The sequence below is a fragment of the Oncorhynchus clarkii genome, chromosome 7 (assembly GCF_045791955.1).
Source record: "Oncorhynchus clarkii lewisi isolate Uvic-CL-2024 chromosome 7, UVic_Ocla_1.0, whole genome shotgun sequence".
Lineage (NCBI taxonomy): Eukaryota > Metazoa > Chordata > Actinopteri > Salmoniformes > Salmonidae > Oncorhynchus > Oncorhynchus clarkii.
Window position 1 is genome coordinate 73616943 of NC_092153.1, and position 22745 is coordinate 73639687.

At 42.8% G+C, this 22745-nt stretch overlaps 2 protein-coding genes across 5 annotated transcripts in view; one reads left to right on the top strand and one right to left on the bottom strand.

Annotated features, from left to right (window-relative positions):
- Positions 1–22745, bottom strand: part of LOC139413822 (cytosolic 10-formyltetrahydrofolate dehydrogenase-like) — a 40451-nt gene that overhangs the window by 13415 nt on the left and 4291 nt on the right. For all 4 annotated transcript variants that reach the window (XM_071161608.1, XM_071161607.1, XM_071161611.1 and 1 more), the window contains exons 4-9: positions 22425–22590; positions 22120–22221; positions 21718–21807; positions 20531–20668; positions 1238–1363; positions 975–1066 (exon numbers count right to left, since the gene is read on the bottom strand). In XM_071161608.1, the coding sequence (XP_071017709.1) occupies positions 975–1066; positions 1238–1363; positions 20531–20668; positions 21718–21807; positions 22120–22221; positions 22425–22590 (714 nt within the window). The remainder of the gene's footprint in view (positions 1–974; positions 1067–1237; positions 1364–20530; positions 20669–21717; positions 21808–22119; positions 22222–22424; positions 22591–22745) is intronic.
- On the top strand, positions 2279–9827 carry LOC139413824 (zinc finger protein 251-like). Its single transcript, XM_071161614.1, has 2 exons — positions 2279–2596; positions 8742–9827. Exons 1-2 carry the CDS (start codon positions 2404–2406, stop codon positions 9599–9601), a joined length of 1053 nt encoding a protein of 350 aa, XP_071017715.1. The 5' UTR covers positions 2279–2403; the 3' UTR covers positions 9602–9827.

A 22745-nucleotide genomic window follows, 5' to 3' on the forward strand; every position in this document is an offset into this window, starting at 1 on the left:
TGAGGCAGGGATGAAGGAGGTGGTAGGGGTGAGGCAGGGATGAAGGAGGTGGTAGGAGTGAGGCAGGAATGAAGGAGGTGGTAGGAGTGAGGCAGGAATGAAGGAGGTGGTAGGGGTGAGGCAGGGATGAAGGAGGTGGTAGGGGTGAGGCAGGGATGAAGGCGTGGTAGGGGTGAGGCAGGGATGAATTAGGTGGTAGGGATGAAGGGAGTGGTAGGGGTGAGGTAGGGATGAAGGAGGTGAAGGAGGTGGTAGGGGTGTAAGAGGTGGTAGGGATGAAGGAGCTTGTAGAGGTGAGGTATGGATGATGGAGGTTGTAGAGGTGAGGTAGGGATGAATGAGCTCGTAGAGGTGAGGTAGGGATGAAGGAGGTTGTAGAGGTGAGGTAGGGATGAAGGAGGTTGTAGAGGTGAGGCAGGGATGAATGAGGTGGTAGGGGTGAGGTAGGGATGAAGAAGGTGGTAGGGGTGAGGTAGGGATGAAGGAGCTCGTAGAGGTTAGGCAGGTATGAAGGAGGTTGTAGAGGTGAGGTAGGGATGAAGGAGGTGGTAGGGGTGAGGTAGGGATGAAGGAGGTGGTAGGGATGAAGAAGGTGGTAGGGATGAAGAAGGTGGTAGGGGGAAGGAGATGGTAGAGGTGAGGTAGGGATGAAGGAGGTTGTAGAGGTGAGGTAGGGATAAAGGAGGTTGTAGAGGTGAGGTAGGGATGAAGGAGGTGGTAGGGGTGAGGTAGGGATGAAGGAGTGGGTAGGGATGAAGAAGGTGGTAGGGGTGAAGGAGATGGTAGAGGTGAGGTAGGGATGAAGGGAGTGAGGAATGGGGAAGAGGTGGCATTCAACTCCAGCTGCTGTAATGCGTTTCCCTTTTCATCATAATCATTGATAGAAAAAAACATTTCCCACTTGGTGTACTGTCTAAAACCCATTGACTTGCACCCTTTGACCTTTTAGATGTCCATGCTGGTGTGTTGTTTACCTGACCACGTCCATAGATGCAGCCCCAGACTTGAAGAAGTCAGTGGAGTCCTCGATGGCATCCACATTAGTCAAGATGCTCTTCCACACACCCTGTCAATGGGACAAGACAACACTGTAAACACTGGTCTGGAGTCAGTTTATCAAGGGTTAAGTTGAGAGATAAACATTTACATTTACAACCTTGTTCAAATTAGCTGAAAAATCAGTGTAAGACGGATAGATTCAATAGTAAAGTGTTAGTACTTTATTTTATTTTCTTACCCTCATTTGCTCAGCGAAGGCCTTCTCCTCCTCAGTGAGCTCCACAGAAGCGCAGCTCCCCGAGCTGAAGTACCTTGCCGCCGCGATCATCTTCCCATCCTCAAACTGCAGGTTCTTCACTAGCAACTGGACAGACAGACATCATGCTGTTCAACATGTTTGCATGCACTGGTTTAGTTTGTTTCAAACACTCCAAAGTCATGCCATTATAATACACTGAATCAGGATTGAACTATCTATTCAGCTGGCTTCACATTAGGGAAAGGGGGTCATGCAGTACTAGGACAGTGACCAGAGAGGTTCTTACTGTCTTTGGAGCTACCATAATGTTAACCAATAGCCATAGTGCAGCACAAGTTCCTGTCTGGGTAGTGGGTTTGGAAGAAATAGCGATTTGAGAGTGTATGTGCTGAACATTTGAACCAAAAATAAAAGATAAGAAGACATGTACTTGGATTACGGAGAAGGGATGAAGAGAAAGAGTGGGGCAGAGGAGGTCGAAGAGAGAGAGGAAGGAAGAGGGTGAGGTTGAATTGGTAAGAAAAAAGAAAAAAGGGGAGATGGTTTAGTTGAAGAAGAATGGTAGAAAAGTGTAAGCAGATTGAGCAGGATCAAAGACAGGAGGAGAAATGGAAGTCGAAGAAACCTTGTCGATGTTTGTACCATGTTTTGTGCTGCTAGCATGTTGTGCTGCTGCCATGTTGTGTTGCTACCATGTAGTTGTCTTGTTGTGTTGCTACCATCCTGTGTTTCCATGTGTTGCTGCCATGCTATGTTGTTGTCTTAGGTCTCTCTTTATGTAGTGTTGTGGTGTCTCTCTTGTCGTGATGTGTGTTTTGTCCTATTTTATTTTGTATTTTATTTGTAATCCAAGCCCCTATCCCCGCAGGAAGCCTTTTGCCTTTTGGTAGGCAGTCATTGTTAACTGACTTGCCTAGTTAAATAAAGGTTAAATAAAAACTAAAAAGACTTCGTTTCCACTCCGGACAACAGGTGGCGATATAGTGCGGTATTGGGTTGCCGTGCACGCACTGTAAAATAGAAGAGTTAGCAGTGTTTACTTCCGGGCTCTCGGACTGGCACATTTCACAAGGATTAAAATAAAATAAAAAGCTTTCAATTTATTTACCTTGCTAATAAAATACAAGCAACAGTGTATTTACAATATGTCAAAAATGCAATTGCTCAATATGTTTCTGCGCGAGCGATTGACAGCGGCTGCTGTAGAGATATTTGGAGTAGTTGAAAAGACGATAGTGGAGTATCAAGAAGAAATCACCCGTTCGAAGGAAGAGAACGAACGTTTACAGAAAATGTTGGATATGGTCATTAAACCTCATGTCAAGTTACATAGAGCAGGTTTGTAACGGCGACTATTTCAATGTAATGTTTGACTGGCTTGTAGTCTGCTCTATGTCATTGCCCTCGCGATGCTTGCTATGATTAAAAATATCGTCCCCAGGGTCAGGGATCATCAACTGAATTCAGCCGCGGGCCGATTGTTGGTCAGGGGGCTGGAACTTAATTACAAATAATTTGTAGACTGCAACTTAACCGCAAGAAGCCCAAACAGATAATACTTGACTAAAACATAATCATTTCAAACATTGCTTTTGTACATTTGTGTACGATCATATATACACTACATGACTATAAGTATGTGGACACCTGCTCGTCGAACATCTCATTCCAAAATCATGAGCATTAATATGGAGTTAGTCCCCCCACTCTTCTGGGAAGGCTTTCCACTAGATGTTGGAACATTGCTGCAGGGGCTTCCATTCAGCCACAAGAGCATTTGTGAGGTTGAGCGATTAGGCCTGGCTCGCAGTCGGCATTCCAATTCAACACAAAGGTGTAAGATGGGGTTGAGGTCAGGGCTCTGTGCAGGCCAGTCAAGTTCATCCATACCAATCTCGACAAACCATTTCTGTATGGACATCGCTTTGTGTACGGGGGCATTGTCATGCTGAAACAGCAAAGAGCCTTCCCTAAACTGTAGCCATAAAGTTGGAAGCACAGAATCGTTTTGACTCTAGAATGTCATTGTATGCTATAGCGTTAACAGTTCCCTTCACTGAAACCAAGGGGCCTAACCCAAACCAATATTCCTCATCCACCAAACTTTACAGTTGGCACTATGCATTCGGGGAGGTAGCATCCTCCTGGCATCCGCCAAACCCAGATTCGTCCATTGGCCTGATAGATGGTGGAGTGCGATTCATCACTCCAGAGAACGCATTTCCACTGCTCCAGAGTCCATTGGCGGCAAGCTTTTCACCACACCAGCCGACGCTTGGCATTGTGCATGGTGATCTTAGGCTTGTGTGCGGCTGCTCGGCCATGGAAACCGATTTCATGACGCTAATAGTTATTTTGCTGACGTTGCTTCCAGTGGCAGTTTGGAACTAGGTAGTGAGTGTTGCAACAGAGGAAAGACTACTTTTATGCACTTCAGCGGTCCTGTTCTGTGAGCTTGTGTGGCCTACCACATTGTGGCTTAGCCATTGTTGCAGAAATGTGACTAACTGACTTGTTGGAAAGGTGGCATCCTATGACGGTGCCACGTTGAAAGTCACTGAGCTCTTCAGTAAGGCCATACTACTGCCAATGTTTGTCTACTGGCTGAAGTAGCCGAATCCACTCATTTGAAGGAGTGTCCACATACTAGTGTTTGTATTATGCGGGGTAATACTTTGGAACATATTTACAGTCATGTCCAACAATTGTAAAAAATTTACGTTTTTGTGCGGAAAACTTGGGGGGCGGGGGAAATAAAATCACCTACGGGCCAAATTCGTCCCACGGGAGGGCAGTTGGGGAACCCTGGCCTAGTCAGACATTATTGTTCCAGCTGGCAAAAACAGTGCCTTCAGAATGTATTAACACCCCTTGACCTTTTCCACATTTGGTTGTTTTACAGCCTGAATTTAAAATGGATTACATTTACATGTTGTGTTACTGGCCTACACACAATACCCCATAATGTCAAAGCAGAATTATGTTTTCAGACATTTTTACAAATAAAACATTTAAAAGCTGAAATGTCTTGAATCAACAAGTATTCAACCCTTTTGTTATCGGGAAACTATACTTAAGTTAACGGGCAAAAATGTGCTTTACAAGTCACATAAGTTGCATGGACTTAGTGCTTAACAGGATGTTTGACTGACTACCTCATTTCTGTACCCTACACATATCTGTAAGGTCCCTCAGTTGAGTAGTGGATTTCAAACAAAGATTAAACTACAAAGACCAGGGAGGTTTTCCAATGCCTTGCAAAGAAGGGCATCTATTGGTAGATGGGTAAAAATTTTAAAAAAACAGACATTGAATATCCCTTTGATCATGGTGAAGTTATTCATTACACTTTGGATGGTGTACAAACACCCAGTCACTACAAAGATACAGGTTTTCTTCCTAACTCAGTTGCCGGAGAGGAAGGAATCCGCTCAGGGATTTCACCATGAGGACAATGGTGACTTTATAATACACTGAACAAAAATATAAAACGCAACATGTAAAGTGTTGGTCCCATGTTTCATGAGCTGAAATAAAAGATCCCAGAAACTTTCCATACGCACAAAGTGTAATTCTCTCAAATTTAGTGCACAAATTTGTTTACATCCCTAGTAATGAGCATTTCTCATTAGCCAAGATATGCAACACCTGCCAGGTGGATAGATTATCAAGAAGCTGATTAAACAGCATGATCATTACACAGTTGCACCTTGTGCTGGGGACAATAAAAGGCCACTCTAAAATGTGCAGTGTCTAGTTTTGTCACACAACACAATGCCACAGAGGTCTCAAGTTTTGAAGGCGTGTGCAATTGGCATGCTGACTGCAGGAATGACCACCAGAGGTGTTTGCAGAGAATTTACTTTTCAGTTCTCTACCATAAGCCGCCTCCGTTGTTTTACCCTATTTAGAGATGCATGTTCGTGGACGATGAACAATAGTGTCTTGGTGAAAACATGACCGAGCAGCTTAGATTACTGTTTGATTTGAGAAGGGCGCTCCTCACTCACCACTTTTGTCACTGGCCATAGGCCGGTGCACCCGTATGAATCAAGGTTAATAGAACTCCCTCAGTGAGAGAAGATTTGAAATAGACAAGATGGCAGAGTCCGCATTGTTGGATTACTTCATGGAGAACATTTTGGTTTAATAATGGAGCGTTTTCTAAGTTCAAACGAAACTCCTGCAACTAGACATGGATGTTTAGAACACATACAGTACCAGTCAAAAGTTTGGACACACCTACTCATTCAAGTTTTTTTTAAACTATTTTCTACATTGTTGAATAGTGAAAACAAACTATGAAATAACACACATGGAATCATATAGTAACCAAAAAAGTGTTAAACAAATCAAAATATTTGAGATTCTTCAAAGTAGGCACCCTTTTTGTCTTGACTGCGTTGCACACACTTGGCATTCTCTCAACCAGCTTCATGAGGAATGCTTTTCCAACAGTCTTAAGGGAGTTCCCACATATGCTGAGGTCTTGTTGGCTGCTTTTCCTTCACTCTGCGGTCCAACTCATCCCAAACCATCTCAATTGGTTTAAGGTCGGGTGATCTGTTTCAGCACTCCATCACTCTCATTCTTGGTCGTCTCTTAACAGTTGAGATGTGTCTGTTACTTGAACGTTGAAGCATTTATTGGGCTGCAATCTGAGGTGCAGTTAACTCTAATGAACCTATCAACTGCAGCAGAGGTAACTCTGGCTCTTCCTTTCCTGTGTCGGTCCTCATGAGAGCCAGTTTCATCATAGCGCTTGATGGTTTTTGAGACTACATTTGAAGAAACTTTCAAAGTTCTAGAAATTTTCCGGATTGACTGATCTTACTGTCTTAAAGTAATGATGGACTGTAATTTTTCTTTGCTAATTTGAGCTGTTCTTGCCATAATATGGACTTGGTTTTTACCAAATAGGGCTATCGTCTGTGAATACCCTCCTACATTGTCACAACACAACTGATAGGCTCAAATGCATTAAGGAAATAAATTCCACAAATTAACTTAACAAGGTACACCTGTTAATTTAAATTACATTCCAGATGACTACTTCATGAAGCTGGTTGAGAGAATGACAAGAGAGTGCAAATCTGTCAAAGGCTGGCTTCTTTCTAGAATCTCAAATTATAAAATATATTTTGATTTGTTTGACACTTTTTTTGGTTACTACATGATTCCATATGTGTTATTTCTTAGTTTTGATGTCCTCACTATTATTCTACAATGTAGAAAATAGTACAAATAAAGAAAAACCCTGGAATGAGTAGGTGTGTCCAAACTTTTGACTGGTACTGTATGTTGTCTTCCAAGTAAGGAATTGGGGAAGTCTCATCAAGTAAAGATTGGTCAAAAATATCCAGTGCTATGCTTAACATGACCTACTTCATAACACCGATCAGCAACCTGGAACAGTAACAATGGCTGTATTTGTAATGGGGGGCTTGCTGCAAACCTATAATGTCTGTCACTTTACTTGTCCCCTGTTACTGGTCAATCAACTTGCTAGAACCCAATATCGTTGGAAGATTTGGTTTTCGTAATTAAGCATGCATTGTTACATAAGGTCCAATGTAGCCATTTTTATCCCAATATCAAATCATTTCTGGGTAACAGTTAAGTACATTTCTGTAATTGTTTTCAAATAAATGGTCTTAAAGAAACAAAAAAAGCTTATTAGGAAAGGGCAATTTCTCAAACAAGAATTTAGTTAGGACTGACTAGTGGCGAGGGTAAAACTGAAAACTAGCTGTTATTGGCAGAGAGGTTTCTTATTGGTCTTCTCATTTACGGCACGGTGACATTTCCGGCAGTCTTTTCAAATGGCTCTTACACAAAAAAAGGCATTTATCATTTTCATAATTTCACAGTATTATTCCAACGTCATAGTGTGGAAATATACACTTACCTTGATGACAATGATATTGTTTCCACTTTGATCTTAATATAAACCCACAAGCGTTCTATGATTACAATATTAGTTTGTATTTTCTTAGCAAGTTAAGCTAATTCGTGTTAGCCACTAATGCTAATCGCTAGCTAGCTAGCTGGCTAGTACTTTTATTAGCTAGTTAGCTGGCTAGCTAACTAGCTAATAAAAGTACTGAGTCAGAGCAAACATAGCTAGCTAGTACAGCCTGATACCAGTACTGGTGGAGGCTTAAAATCAGCATGTTGTTTGTGCAACAGTATCTTCTAAATCAAAGAGGAATAGACGAAGCATGAACAGAGTTGGGTATGGCTGCCTTTTCCTGTTACGCTCCTTGCCTATGGAATAGCCTGCAGACTAAATTTAAACTTGTCCCCCTGTCGCCCATTTTAAATATTTATTGGAGGATTTTATTTTTGTATTGATTGTAACTGTTTCGGGTAATGCAAGTTCTTGTGCTGTTAGGTTATTCCCCTATGTGTAAATGTAATCTGTTTCTGTTTTTTGTGTGTTATTTGTGATCGTTTTGTTGGTCTTGTGTAGTTTCTTAATCATTGTACCTAAACTGTATGTGTAAACATGTATACGCAGGGCCCAGCTGTAAAAGAGACCTTAGTCTCAGTCTGTGTTCCTTGTTGAAATAAAGGTATAATAATAATATGTTGGCTATATGAATAAAGATTTAATGTAGCCAAAGATTATAGGGTCCCCAAGGAAACACCGTACATCACTTTGGTTCCTACCCTTTCACAATAACTCATCCAGGACATTTATTTCAAACAAGACTGTATTGAAAGTGCCCACTATTATTTATATTCTAACAATAGAATTAGAATAAACATTCTATTTCCATGATTCCAAAAGTTCACCCAAGTGTTTTGATCTAAATTACAATTGCAACATTTGGTTAAAAATAACACCTAGTATTTTTGCCCATATCATGGCAGTGTGGAAATTATCTCAAATGAGTGCAGGAAATGCAGAAATTGATGGAAATGCATGAAATTATTTTAGGTTGAAGTTGAATTGAAAAGTATAAAACAATTAGAATGGAGAAAGACCCATTGAAATCATTTAGAATATATGTGTTGCCACCCTAGGGTCACGCACTACTCATAAAGCAAATGTATAACTTTTTTTATTAATCAAAAACATAAAATATTGTCAAATTTGAAAAATGATATGATATTTTGGCCATAACGCCCAGCCCTACGCTCAACAGTTTCCCGTGTGTATCAAGGATGGTCCACCACCCAAAATACATCCAGCCAACTTGGCACAATTGTGGCAACCATTGAAGTCAACATGGGCCAGCATCCCTGTGGAATGCTTTCGACACCTTGTAGAATCCATTCTCCAACGAATTGAGGCTGTTCTATTGGCAAAAGGGGGAGTGCAACTCAATATTAGGAAGGTGTTCCTAAATGTTTTGTACACTCAGTATATATAAAATAAAGGAAAGTCACATTTTTGAACGCACTTTACGCCTTTAAACATTGAAAATATGAATGTCTATCTATTGAATAACATTTATTTGCCTGTCCTTCCCTCCAGACCCTAGGCAGCTCCATGACTCTGAAGAAGAGGTTCCCCTTGAGCAGGAGTGGAGGAGGGAAAGTTCAGAGCTCACACAAAGTACAGAGGAACAGGACCTCAGGACCGATCTGGGAGAACAGCAAATGCAAGGGCCTGAGACTCATGGTCATAACATAGAGTTCGGGTTCACTCCTCCTTGTGTGAAAGGTGATTTTGTCCAGGACCCTTGGCCCTCACACCTTTTCCAAACCCAAATTGTGGAAGACAATGAGACAAATAATCTATCAAGCACCCTAGTGGAACACATTAAAACAGAACCTGATGGAGAGGACTATGGAGTACTAACAAGTGACCCACAGCTCATGTTTGCAGTAAACGCACACTGTTCTGCAGCTCCGAGTGAAAACATGCATGGAACAGAGATTGGAGGCCCTCTGCAACGGAAAACAAAGACAGGAAGACCATTCAGACATATAGGAACGCTGTCTGAACTTAAGAAGAGACGCGCTTTGTATGAGCGATTTCGTTGCCATGTCTGTGGAAAAGGGTTCCCAGCAAGGAATGGTCTGGGAGACCACATGACAACTCATACAGGGGAGAGACCACACAGCTGTCACCTCTGTGGGAAAGGTTTCAAAGTGAAGAGTCATCTGAAAGAGCATATCAGGGTTCACACAGGAGAGAAACCCTTTGTCTGCCCAGTCTGTGGGAAAGCGTTCAGGCAGGACGCCCATATGAAAGGACATTTGAGGGGGACTCACAAGGAGAAACCATACAGATGCCATGATTGTGGTGAAAGCTTCAGTCAGATGGGAGAGATGCAAGTGCATAGGACAGTGTGCTGTGGTCCAATTGTCCTGGGCCCAAATTTGATGTAACTTTCACTCCCTTGATACCTTTGATGACCAGGACGTTTTAGACTTGCAGCCATGATAAGGACCATTCAAATGTGTTATTGAACAAACAAAGGAAGAATGATCTGTCCACAGTTATAAAGGTTTGAGAGAGCATCTCCTATATTTGTCAAAATTCATAAATGGGAGGGAGTTTCCAGAAAAAATGTAGCCTATGTGGTTGTCTGTATGTGGTAGTTGGCAAGTTTGTGTCCCATGAGAAATAGTTGTCAATGTAAGTAGTTCTCTGGTACCTCATATTGTATAAATATACCCCAAAAAATATTTGTGGAGCACTTTGAGTCCCTGATTGAGAGGTATGTGACCCATTTTGTGAGCTGTGTCTAATATCAATAATATCCTGTATATCTTGGATATCATTTCTCCCCTCCTGTTAGCTTTCTATGTGTTTTTGTGAGAGTGGAAGACATTCTCAATTTTGGAGAATCTCTCATAAGATGGGTAAAAGTAATGTACAACAATCCTTTATGTACAATTAATAAATAAATGGTTACTTCTGAGAACTTTGAATTGTCAAGAGGTGTAAAACAAGGTTTCCCTCTATCACCATAACTATTTATATGGCCATTGAACTGTTAGCTTTAAAAGATAACATTAAGGGGCTAAAAATGAAGGAAATAGAGACGAGTATCAATAGGCCAATGATTAAAGTTATCTTGAGTCCTCAATCTTCAACCTTGAAGGGCCTTGTTGAGGACCTGGATAACTTCTCCAATTTCTCTGGACTAAAAAGTGTTATATTATGGATTGGGTCTCTAAAATAAACTTTAAATTGTCATGTGGTCTCCCAATTAAATGGGCAGTTGGTGAAGTTGATGTGCTTGGTGTTTGAGTTTATTTTATTTTTACAGGGACAGTGCACATTAATCAACGTTTCAGTAAAAGTGCCGGTTTTAGCCAGCCGGCTAATTTTCAACCGCAGTCCCTGGGCAGGTTATTAAAAACCATTACAGTATAGACAATCATTGAGCACACACAGAGCAGCATAGGACAAGCAATACGTAGCATACAGACAGAGCAACATAGAACAAAAAGCAACAAGACAAAATTCATAAAAGCAACAAAGTGTTTCCACACCTCACAAGTTACAGACAACATGGAAAGCGGCAATACACAGCTAGGGATTTTCATAAATCTGATTGACCTTTAGCCATGTCTTCATGCATTTTGTGAAAGTGTGATATGTGGTGCAGTGTATTCCAGATATGGGAAGCTCTCACAGAGAAAGCGGATTTACTAAAGGTGCTTTTCCTGAAGGGAAAAGTCACCTCTCATGGCAGACCTTGTGGATCTGCTGCCATATGTTTGGGTTTTCTGTTTAACAAAAATACTGAGTGGAGGGGGAGCCAGGCCATTTAGGATCTTGAATACAAGACATGTCAGTGTATTGCACAAGATTTTCCCAACTCAGGAGCTCATGCTTTCTGAGGATGTAACAATGATGGCTATTGGGCTTCCTATCAAGCACTTTGAGAGCCTGTTTGTAGACAGACTGAATACATTTTAATGTTGTACAGCAAGCTTGGGCCCAACTAGTCAAGCAGTATGTTAATTGGGGGAGTATCAGATTTGATGTACATTTTTGCTACCTCTGTAGTCAAACAATTTCGTATAAATCGGAAATTAGCTAGGTTGAATTTGGTTATTTGAATTACCTTTTTCACATGCTTTTTAAAAGAGAGGTTGGAGTCAAGTATGATGCCAAGGTACTTAAAATCAGATACCACCTGGAGCTTCTCCCCTGACACAGACATCTGGGTCAGTAGCATCTGTTGCCCTCTTTGTGAAGAACATGCAAACAGTTTTTTTCACATTGAGATACAAACACGAGTCACTGAGCCACTTTGTAACCTGGACCATTACAGTAGTGAGTTCTTGTGCAGCTTGTTGTTTGCTCTTTGCATGCACATATATCACTGTATCATCTGCATACAATTGAACTTCAGACCCAGTACAGACAGAAGGCAGATCATTCATGTTCAGGCTGAACAGGATGGGCCCCAGTATTGATCCTTGGGGCACGCCCACATCATACCTAAGAGTGGGCGACGGCTCATTGCTCACTGTGACACACTGAGTTCTGCCTTCAAGGTATGATTCCATCCATCTCAAGGCATCGAGGGAAAAGTTTAACTTGGACAATTTTGTGATGAGAATCTCATGGTTAACAGTATCAAAAGCCTTCCTTAGGTCCAGAAACACAGCCCCAACAATGCCCCCTTTGTCCATCTTGGACTTCACATTTTCCAAAAGAAAGCAGTTGGCCGTTTCTGTGGAGTGTTTCGCTCTGAAGCCAAACTGCATGGAGTGTAATGTGAAGGGGCTGTTGTTGAGGTGGGCAATCAGTTGTTCTGCTACACACTTTTCAACAACCTATGACACCACAGGCAGTATACTAATGGGCCTGTGTGCATATCCTGGAAAAGTTAAGCAACTGATTTAGATTAGAAAAACAGAATCTTGAAACTGTGGAGAGGGAAAAACCTATCCATTTACAAGAAGATTACCCTGATTAATTAATTATCTAGTGATATCGCAGTTTAAATATTTATTCTTGGATCTACTGACTCCAGGAGAATCCTTTTTCAAATCATGCGTGAAAACAACATCACTTTCACAAATACCATACCCCCCCCCCCCCCCCCCCCCCCCCCCCCCAAAAAACAATTATAACCTTCCATTCTTGTAATGTCTTGGTGATAAGATATTTGTGCGTGTAACTTTCTCACTCACTACTCACTATTCACTATTCACAATTCAATCAGGACTATGCGTAATCATGGTAGCATCCAAATTAATGTAGAAGGGTTTAGAAACATTTTATTCTTATTTACAATAAAAGTGACTCCAAAATGACACAATAATATATTTACCATTTCATTTCTATTGGGCACAAAATGATCTGAAACACAACCAAAACAAGCAGAAAATGCATCCAACAAGTTTGTAGAGTCACATGCATGATGTAATCATTGCATGCTAGCAATATGGGACCAAATACTACACTTTTGACACTTTAATACACAAGTGAATTTGTCCCAATACTGAGAATGGGACTATGTTCAAAAAGTGCAGTAATTTCTAAACGGTTCACCCAATATGGATGAAAATACCCTCAAATTAAAGCTGACAGTCATTGTATCATTTAAAATCCAAAATGCTGGAGTAGAGTGCCAAAACAACAAAAACATGTGTCACAACAATTGACACATTTCATTCATTTCAATTCAAGCTATTATATAAAATACTTGCTACAAAAATAATGCTCAATAAATGGGGCATTGAATAGTCAGCCTTGTGCAGACTCTGCTACAAGGAAACAGAATAAAGATTTTCTGATATTGTTCCTTGGTGGCTTGCTTTTGAAGTCTGGTCCAGGAATGATAGAACAATCATAATATCAGGGTTCAGATGGACCTGCAAACTGTATTGTTAGAGGATCTGAAAAACCATGATCAGTGAGTGGGAAATATCATTATTATTTAGGACACTATTGGTAGAAATGTTACAAATAGGGAAGGTATGGACCCTCGTAATTCAGTAAAATGGATGGATTTAATGCAAAAATAAATAGCATAATGGCATACTGGGAAAAATCTGGGGCAGCAGCCTAGTGGTTAGAGCGTTTGGCCAGTAACCGAAAGGTTGCTAGATCGAATCCCTGAGCTGATAAGGTAAAAAATATGCCGTTCTGCCCCTGAACAAGGCAGTTAACCCACTGTTCCTAGGCCGTCAATGTAAATAAGATTTTTTTTCTTAACTGACTTGCTTGGTTAAATAAAGGTTAAATACATTTTAAAAATCTGTGGATATCGCAGGGTTGGAGTTAATGAATGGTGGATTGGCTACTGTGGTGAAAATCCATCACTTGAAGAAAGAGGAAATTAGGAATATATGTAAAATGATTTAACTACAGGTACCGTAGATGTGAGCGACTAGCTGTAAATAGCAGTAGAAGTATTGTTGTCCGTTAATTTACTCCAATCAGAGTAGGGATGATAGGGTAGGGGGAAAAAGTGTGATTATACTCTATATAAAAAAAATTAAAGCCAGAGGCATAGATTTTAGACCTGAGCCCTATACTACAAATGTAGTTTGAGGTGTTAGCGAGGTAACTTTGGTCAATGCTGAGTTCAACTTGGGATAACCAGTACCACAAATGTGGCTCACATTTTAGCCTGGTAAATTTCTTTGGCATTGAGTCTTTCAGCTCTAACCTCCTCCGGGGCAGGCTAAATACATGTGTCTGAGCTGCAAATCGAGGACCAATTAAATAATTTGAGGAAGACAACTGATTAAATATTGTATTTATAAAAAATAAATTGTCATGTTAGAATACCTAGCACATTACACTTAATAATTACAAATGCATGTGAAACTTCACACACAGTAAAACATATGACTTAACAATTATTTTTATCATATGAGTGGGAAATAAGGTGATCGTGCATTGATAACCACACCTGTCACGACTTCTGCCGAAGTCGGCTCCTCTCCTTGTTCGGGCGGCGTTCGGCGATCGACGTCACCGGCTCTCTAGCCATCACCGCTCCATTTTTCATGTGTCCATTTGTTTTGTCTTGTTCCATACACACCTGGTTTTCATTCCCCAATCAATCTACATGTATTTAGTCCTCTGTTCACCATCATGTATTTGTGTGTAATTGTTCATTGTTAAGGGTAAGGGTGTATGTTCACGCGCGATACTTTTATAGTTAATGGTCTGTGTTTTTGGGCACTTATGTCATTTTCTGTGCCTATTGTTGAACGGAATAAAAGTGTGCCTGTTTACTCTACTCTGCTCTCCTGCACCTGACTTCGTCTCCATTACACAGATTTAACAGAATTACACACCAAACGATGGAGTCAGCAGGAGCAGGTACCCCGGTTAGAGGAGTCGAGGAGCGCGTCCAGGAACATTCAGCTATGTTAAATCATCTTGGTGCCATGATGGATCGCGTTGTCCAGACCATGGACCGCTGGGAGAGACAGGAGGTCTCCCCAGTGCCTCGACTAGCACAACCGGGGTTCCCTCTACTCGTCCCATCCGGAACCAGTCCCAGTGGGATACGCCTCTCCCAGGGAGTATGCCAGGGATTCCTGTTACAACTGGACCTCTACCTGGCCACTGTGCATCCAGCTCCCTTGGGAAGGGAGAGCGTTTCTGCCCTCGTCTCATGCGTCTCAGGAAGAGCTCTGGAGTGGGCAAACGCTGTGTGGGGAGGAGACACAGCGTTGGACCACTTCGAGGAGTTCACCCGTCGCTTCCGGGCCGTCTTCGGCCATCCGCCCGAGGATAGAGCGGCTGAGGAACGGCTCTTCCATTTAAGGCAGGGGACGAGGAGCGCCCAGGATTCTGCTGGTCACCCGCGGACGTCCAGAGGGCCATCTGTCGGTGCCATCTTCCAGCACCCCCGCACCGGTGCCCATGGAGTTGGGAGGGGCTGCTATTAGGGAGACTGGAGGAGGAGCCATCACGTGCACCATCTGTGGCCGCAGAGGGCACACTGCCGGTCGGTGCCGTGTTAGTTCCTCTGGGAGTCGAGGCAACAGGCAGGGCACTCTGGCGTCACCCCAGGTGAGTTCTCACCACACTCATCCAGAGTCCTCTGTTGATCACCTGTTTGTATCCGTTTGTTTCCCTGATTTGCTACCACGGTGGAAAGTTCAGACCAGGTCTCCACCGTGCGCATCCCCCCAGAATATGCCGTTTTGGCTCTCGCCTTCTGAAAAAAGTCGCTGACTCAATTACCATGTGTCCTTTGTCCTCTGTTGGAGCATGACCTGTATGTCAAGGCTGAGAAATGCCTGTTCTTTCAGCCTGCCATCTCCTTCCTAGGGTATCGCATTTCCACATCAGGGGTGGAGATGGAGAGTGACTGCATTGCAGCCGTGCGTAATTGTCCGACTCCCACCACGGTAAAGTAAGTTCAGCGATTTTTTGGGTTTGCCAATTACTACCAGAGATTTATCCGGGGTTTTGGCCAGGTGGCTGCTCCCATTACCTCACTGCTGAAGGGGGGTCCAGTACGGTTGCAGTGGTCGGCTGAGGCGGACAGGGCTTTTGGGCAGCTAAGAGCTCTGTTTACCTCGGCTCCTGTGTTGGCCCTTCCGGATCCCTCTCTGGCGTTCATAGTGGAGGTGGACGCATCCGTTTACACACGTCTTCTGGCACTATGGGGTGCCTGAGGATATAGTGTCTGATCGGGGTCCCCAGTTCACGTAGAGAGTCTGGAAGGCGTTCATGGAACGTCTGGGGTTTTCGATCAGCCTTACCTCGGGTTTTCACCCTGAGAGTAAAGGGCAGGTAGAGAGAGTCAACCAGGATGTGGGCAGGTTTTCACCACTCCTCCACTAACCTCTCCCCCTTTTCAGTGTGTATTAGGGTACCAGCTGGTTCTGGCGCGTTCGTGGCATCAGGGTCAGACCGAGGCTCCTGCGGTGGACGACTGGTTCAGGCACGCGGAGGAGACATGGGAGGCCGCCCGTGTACACCTCCAGCGAGCCGCGCTTCGCCAGAAAACCAGCGCGGACCATCACCACAGTGAGACCCCGGTGTTCGCACCGGGGGACCGGGTCTGGCTGTCGACCTGAAAACCTGCCCCTCCGCCTGCCCTGCCCGAAGCTGGGTCCGCGGTTTGTGGGGCCCTTCAAAGTCCTAAGGAGGGTGAACAAGGTATGTTACAGATTACAGCTTCCCTCTGATTATCGTATTAACCCATCGTTCAATGTGTCTCTCCTCAGGCCGGTGGTGGCTGGTCCGTTCCAGGAATCTGAGATGCGGGAGGTTCCTCCACCCCCTTTGGACATCGAGGGGGCCCCGGCATACATTGTTCGTTCCATCCTGGATTCGAGGCATCGTGGAGTGGGAGGGGTACGGTCCGGAGGAGAGGTGCTGGGTTCCGGTTGCGGATGTTTTGGAACCCGAACTGCTGCGGGAGTTTTACCGTTGCCAGCCTGATCGCCCTGAGCCTCACCCTCAATCTACATGTATTTAGTCCTCTGTTCCCCATCATGTCTTTGTGTGTATGTTCACGCGCGATAGTTTATGTTCCATGTTTTTGGGCACTTATGTCATTTTTTGTGCCTATTGTTGAACGGAATAAAAGCGTGCCTGTTTACTCTACTCTGCTCTCCTGAACCTGACTTCGCTTCCCTTACACAGCCTTAACAACACCAAAGTAATAAAATAAAGATGGCGATGTTAAAAGTTTATTTCATTTTGATTTCAGCACTGACGTGGACATGGATTGATGTTTCAGCATTGTCTCAATGAAGAGTTTGACTAGCCACATGCCTGCTAGAGTTAGCGGCAGGTGGACGAGAAATATCCACCGTAGTAGTACGGATGAAGCCTGAGCTGGAATGAGACGCTAACTGAAGCTGGCTAGCTTTAGAAAACCCTGCGTAGATCTAGCTTGCTTCGTAGTATAACCCCTTTCAAAGAATGTCAGTTCTCAAATTGAGAACTATGTTAGGAAAATATTGACCTATTGAAGGGAATTAAGTTTGTGTACACCTTTTAATTATTCAAAATAATTTGTTCACTGAAAATGTGCTTTGTTTTTCAAACAGACTTCAAACACGCATGCAGGGTAACTGTATAAATTCACTTTTATAAAGTCTTAATTTCAAAGTCAAATTCCTAGCTATTGCAGGCTGATTTTGAGCACTGTTAAAACTCCGGGGGCGTGTCCATAAGTGCACGGGATGGAAAACCTTTTGCCATGTAAAACAGAAATTTAGATTTTTTAATACATTTTCTTAAATTTGTTGTACCTAATGAACACAACCCAGGCAGGTAGACTCTCCCTGTCTTCACAATGAGACACATTGAGTTTGTATGTTGGCAGGAGGTCACCAAAAGTTTTATTTAGCTCCACTTGTATTATAATTTATGACCAGTAGAGGCCAGAAAAGCCTGGGTCATATTGAGACTGTGTGCAGTAGACTCCGGTCATATCCTATACGGTCTAAGGACAACCCAGATTGGTCAAATAAAACACTTTTTTGCAGGACACATTCTGCAGGACTCATTCCGGGCTTCGATACATTACGTCTGCATATATACCCTGAATGCATATTTACAACCCAATAGCATAACATGATGACAAATATGGGCTTAAAAATATATTCAGAATGTGTAAAGGTGTAAAACACGTACAGTGTGTCCTTATACTATTTCCCCCAAAGTAATGTGAGATTGTGGGGAACAAACAAATTTAAAGCTGATTGAGGAGAAGTCCCCGGAACTAATTCATCTTCCTGGAAATTCCATGGCCTTCTGCCCATAGAGCTGACTGAAAAGAGGTAAGACAATGGAGCTACTAAACACATTAGTCTCCCTATGATTCATTAACACTGGGCTGCCTCTCAACTCTCTTTCGTTCAGTCAGTCTCTAACACACTCTCTCACTCAAAACCCCTCTCTCAATTCAAATTCAAGGAGCTTTATTGGCACGGGAACATATTTTTACATTGCCAAAGCAAGTGAAATGGATAAACAAAAGTGAAATAAACAAAAAGTGAAGAGTCTCTGTCTACCCTCTCTGTTACTCCTACATATTACATAACACCACACAAAGAGCTTTTCAGCGCAGGCCAAAGGTCATTGGCCAAGCTCTGACAAAAAAAGTACAGTACTAACAGACCAGTTATTTCCCCTGCTAATGAGGGGGAACAGCCAGTCACCATGAGATGGCAGGGTATGATCACCACTTTATGCAGCTCACCCTGCACTATCAGCTCCAATGTAAATAACATGAGTAAGTCTACCTAAGATAAGCTCCCCAGTAAATCATTAAAAACAATCAAGCAACCAAGAAAAGTGCTAAAAATAGCCCATATTAACATATGTAGCCTAAGAAACAAGGTCCATGAAGTCAATAACTTGCTTGTAACAGATAACATTCATATCCATATCTCTGAAACTCACTTAGATAATACCTTTGATGATAGTGGTAGCAATACATGGTTATAACATCTACAGAAAAGACAGAAATGCCAACGGAGGCGGTGTTGTGGTCTATATTCAGAACCACATTCCTGTAACGCTTAGAGACAATCTAATGTTAAATACTGTTGAAAGAAATATGTCTACAGGTTAATCTGCCTCACCTAAAGTGAATTATTGTGGGAAGCTGCTATAGACCACCAAGTGCTAACAGTCAGTATCTGGATAATATGTGTGAAATGCTTAATAATGTATGTGATATCAATAGAGAAGTATATTTTCTGGGTGATTTAAATATTGACTGGCAATCATCAAGCTGCCCACTCAGGAAAAAAACATCAAACTGTAACCAGTGCCAGCAACCTGGATCAGGTTAAATGTATGTGTTATGGCTTCACACCCCCTGCTATAATGTGGATAAAGAGTTACTTGTCTAACAGAACACAGAAGGTGTTCTTTAATGGAAGCCCATCAAATATAATCCAGTTGGAATCAGGAATTCCCCAGGGTAGCTGTTTAGGCACCTTGCTTTTTAAAAATTTTACTAACGACATGCCACTGACTTTGAGTAAAGCCAGAGTTTCTATGTATGCGGATGACTCAACAATATACACGTCAGCTACTACAATGATAACTGAAATGACTGCAACACATAACAAAGGGCTGCAGTTAGTTTCAGAGTGGGTGGCAAGGAATAAGTTAGCCCGAAATATTTCTCAAACTAAAAGCATTGTATTTGGAAAATAACACTCACTTTACCCTAAACCTCAACTACATCTTGTAATAAATAATATGTAAATCGAGCAAGTTGAGATGACTAAACTGCTTGGAGTAACACTAGATTGTAAACTGTCATGGTCAAAACATATTGATGCAGTAGTGGCTAAGATGGGGAGAAGTCTGTTTATAGTAAAGCGATGCTCTGCCTTAACAACACTATCAACAAGGCAGGTCCTACAGGCCCTAGTTTTGTCACACCTTGACTACTGTTCAGTTGTGTGGTCAGGTGCCACAAAAAAGGACTTTGGAAAATTGCAATTGGCTCAGAACAGGGCACCACGGCTGGCCCTTGGATGCATACAGAGAGCTAAAATGAATCATATGCATGTCAATCTCTCCTGGCTGAAAGTAGAGGAGAGATTGACTTCATCACTACTTTTATTTATGAGAGATATTGACATGTTGAATGCACTGAGCTGTCTGTTTGAACTACTGGTGCAAAGCTTAGAAACCCATGCATACCTCACAAGACATGACACAAGAGGTCTCTTCACAGTTCCCAAGTCCAGAACAGACTATGGGAGGGAAACAGTACTACATAGAGCCATGACTACATGGCTCTCTATTCCACATCAAGTAACTGAAGCAAGCAGTAAAATTAGATTTCAAAAACAGATAAAAAAAACACCTTATGGAACAGTGGTGACTGTGAAGCAACACAAACATTGGCACAGACACATGCATACACAGACACACGATAACATATGCACTATACATACACGTGGATTTAGTACTGTAGATATGTGGTAGTGGAGGAGTAGGGGCCTGAGAGCACACAGTGTGTTGTGAAATCTGTGAATGTATTGTAATGTTTTAAAATTGTATAAACTGACATAATTTTGCTGGACCCCAGGAAAAGCAGCAGCTAATGGGGATCCATAATAAATACACATACAAATACTACAAACTGTGCTTTAAAAGCCTTGACCTGAAGGCCAGGTAGTATAGCATGTCTGCATGCAGGGATGCTACATACATATAGCTCAAAAGTTAGAAACAAATGTTTCGTCTTCCAAAGCTTACAACCAAAGGAAAAGCTGTGGTCCTATGAAATTGTGATAATATGACATTAGGCTTTAAAAACAATCAAGAATCCCTGGTAGTGGTAGTAATATAATTATAATCTTTAAATTATGTTTGTGTAACATTAAACGACCTACCGCTTTGCCGTCGTTGCCAAACAGCATCAGGCCCGCCTTAGAGACCAGACCGGGTTGACTGGCACCAGGGATCTCCAGGGGCTGACCAATAGCAGTGGCACCACTGTCTAGCAGAGAGGAACCGTAGAACGTCACCTTCTAGAGGAGAGACAGGAGAGACCGCAGTGGAATCAGCCTTTGGGAGGAGCTCAATAGTCTAGACTGGCCTCCTTTCCTTTTCTCCTATACCTCATCTGCACTGATGTGACTGAACAGGTGAGAACACGGCTATATGATTCACATTTTATTAGACAGTTAGAAACAGGAAGGGTGGACACAGGGATTTGAACACCGGTCTCCGGGGGGGGGGGGGGGGGATAGGAGCATTACAGTTAGACCACAGGGTCTGCATGTACTTTACTGTCTTTATTGTACCCTTGGGGGAAATGTGTTGCCGTATCACGTACTTGTTTCAAAATTCTGTTTAAGAAAAGGACAATACACATTCATGACATGTACACACAGTAGATACAGTAAGAAGCCCAGCCTGCTGGTCTCAGTGAATGGATAGTGGTCTCAGTGAATGGATAGTGGTCTCGGTGAATGGATAGGGACATTAGCTTGAGCTATTTAGGAAAGGAAAGGGGGATACCTAGTCAGTTGTACAACTGAATGCATTCCACTGAAATGTGTCTACCGCATTTAACCCAACCCCTTTGAATCAGAGAGGTGCGGGGGGCTGCCTTAATCGACATCCACATCATCGGCGCCCAAGGAACTGTGGGGTAACTGCCTTGCTCAGGGGCAGAACGACAGATTTTTACCATATCAGCTCGGAGATTTGATCACGCAACTTTTCGGTTACTTGCCCAAAGCTCCTACCCGCCAGGCTACCTGCCGCCCCCAAAGGGATATCACATTTGGTCAAAATTATTGTTTAGTGCTGTTTTTATTGCAGGGGGTGCCCTATACCTGCACCCAGAGGGGAATAGTTCAAAGTCCAGGTACAGGGGGAAGCTTGGCTCTAAAATTATTTTGTGAGCCTTGCTGAGGGCCATGACCTTGAAGATCTCATCAAGCCTGTCAGTTTGACTTCAAGTACCTTGCTTGCTGTGGTGATAATCCTTCTCAGCATGTTCTTTTGGCTGGCTGACAGTGGCATTACTGAACCAACAAACAATACGCTCAGTAAACAGCTATATTCTTACCTGTCCATCAACCTCTGCCCAGGCTCCAGGCACTTTGTCATTTCCTCTGATCCAGTTGTGTAGGACCTGTGCAGACTGGTTCCAGTCAATCTACAGAAAAACACAAAACATAATAACTAATTACCTGAAATCAACATAGACATGCATATCTATAGGAATATATATAGGAAATATGTAGTCCTATGTAATATGTAATATGTGGTCCTATGTAATTTGTAATCTCAGTATGTAATATGTGGTCCTATGTAATTTGTAATCTCAGTATGTAATATGTGGTCCTATGTAATATGTAATCTCAAACATAGTGTTACAGGAGTGCTTGAGCGGTCCACTGATCTTGTGGTTAGAAGCAAGATGGCAGGAGCAGTGTGTGTAGAGAATTTAGTTAGGGTCTTGGCCTACCTTGGCATTGTCTTTCTTCTGAATCCCCTCATAGGTGGCTCCCTCCTCTGGCTGGACGATCTTTGGGGCATTCCCTGCTGCGATCAGCCTCACTGCATCCACCTGTGAATCAGGTAAACTTGACAAACATGCTCAAAGATTCCCAACAGTACGGAATGGTCTCACCCTCCATGTGTTGTTGTACTATGCTGCACTTCTTTTTCAAACAATATTTGTTGATTTGGCTGGCCCTATGTGACAAACAGAGAAAACTCTGCATTCCTCAGAGTACTGAAGTGTGGCCTCGTTGTATCTCTTTGACTTACTGTGCCTTTCACTCCCTCAGGGAAGAGGAACCTCTTGTAGATGGTGTTGACAGTGTCATCAGGCTCCACATCACACTCCCTCTGCAGCAGGATTGGTCCAGTGTCGAGTCCATCATCCGCCCAGAACACTGTGAACCCACCTTTCTTGTCCCCGTGGATCAAGGTCCTGTTGTCAAACCCATGGAGAGGGTAAAGTAAGCCTAACACACTCAAGCTACTTGACGTTTTTTAGTTTACCCATGCAAGCCTCTCATCAACCAACCAATCAACCGTTTGTCCATCCACCCAACCAACATCCATCCGTTTGTCCAAGCAGCCACC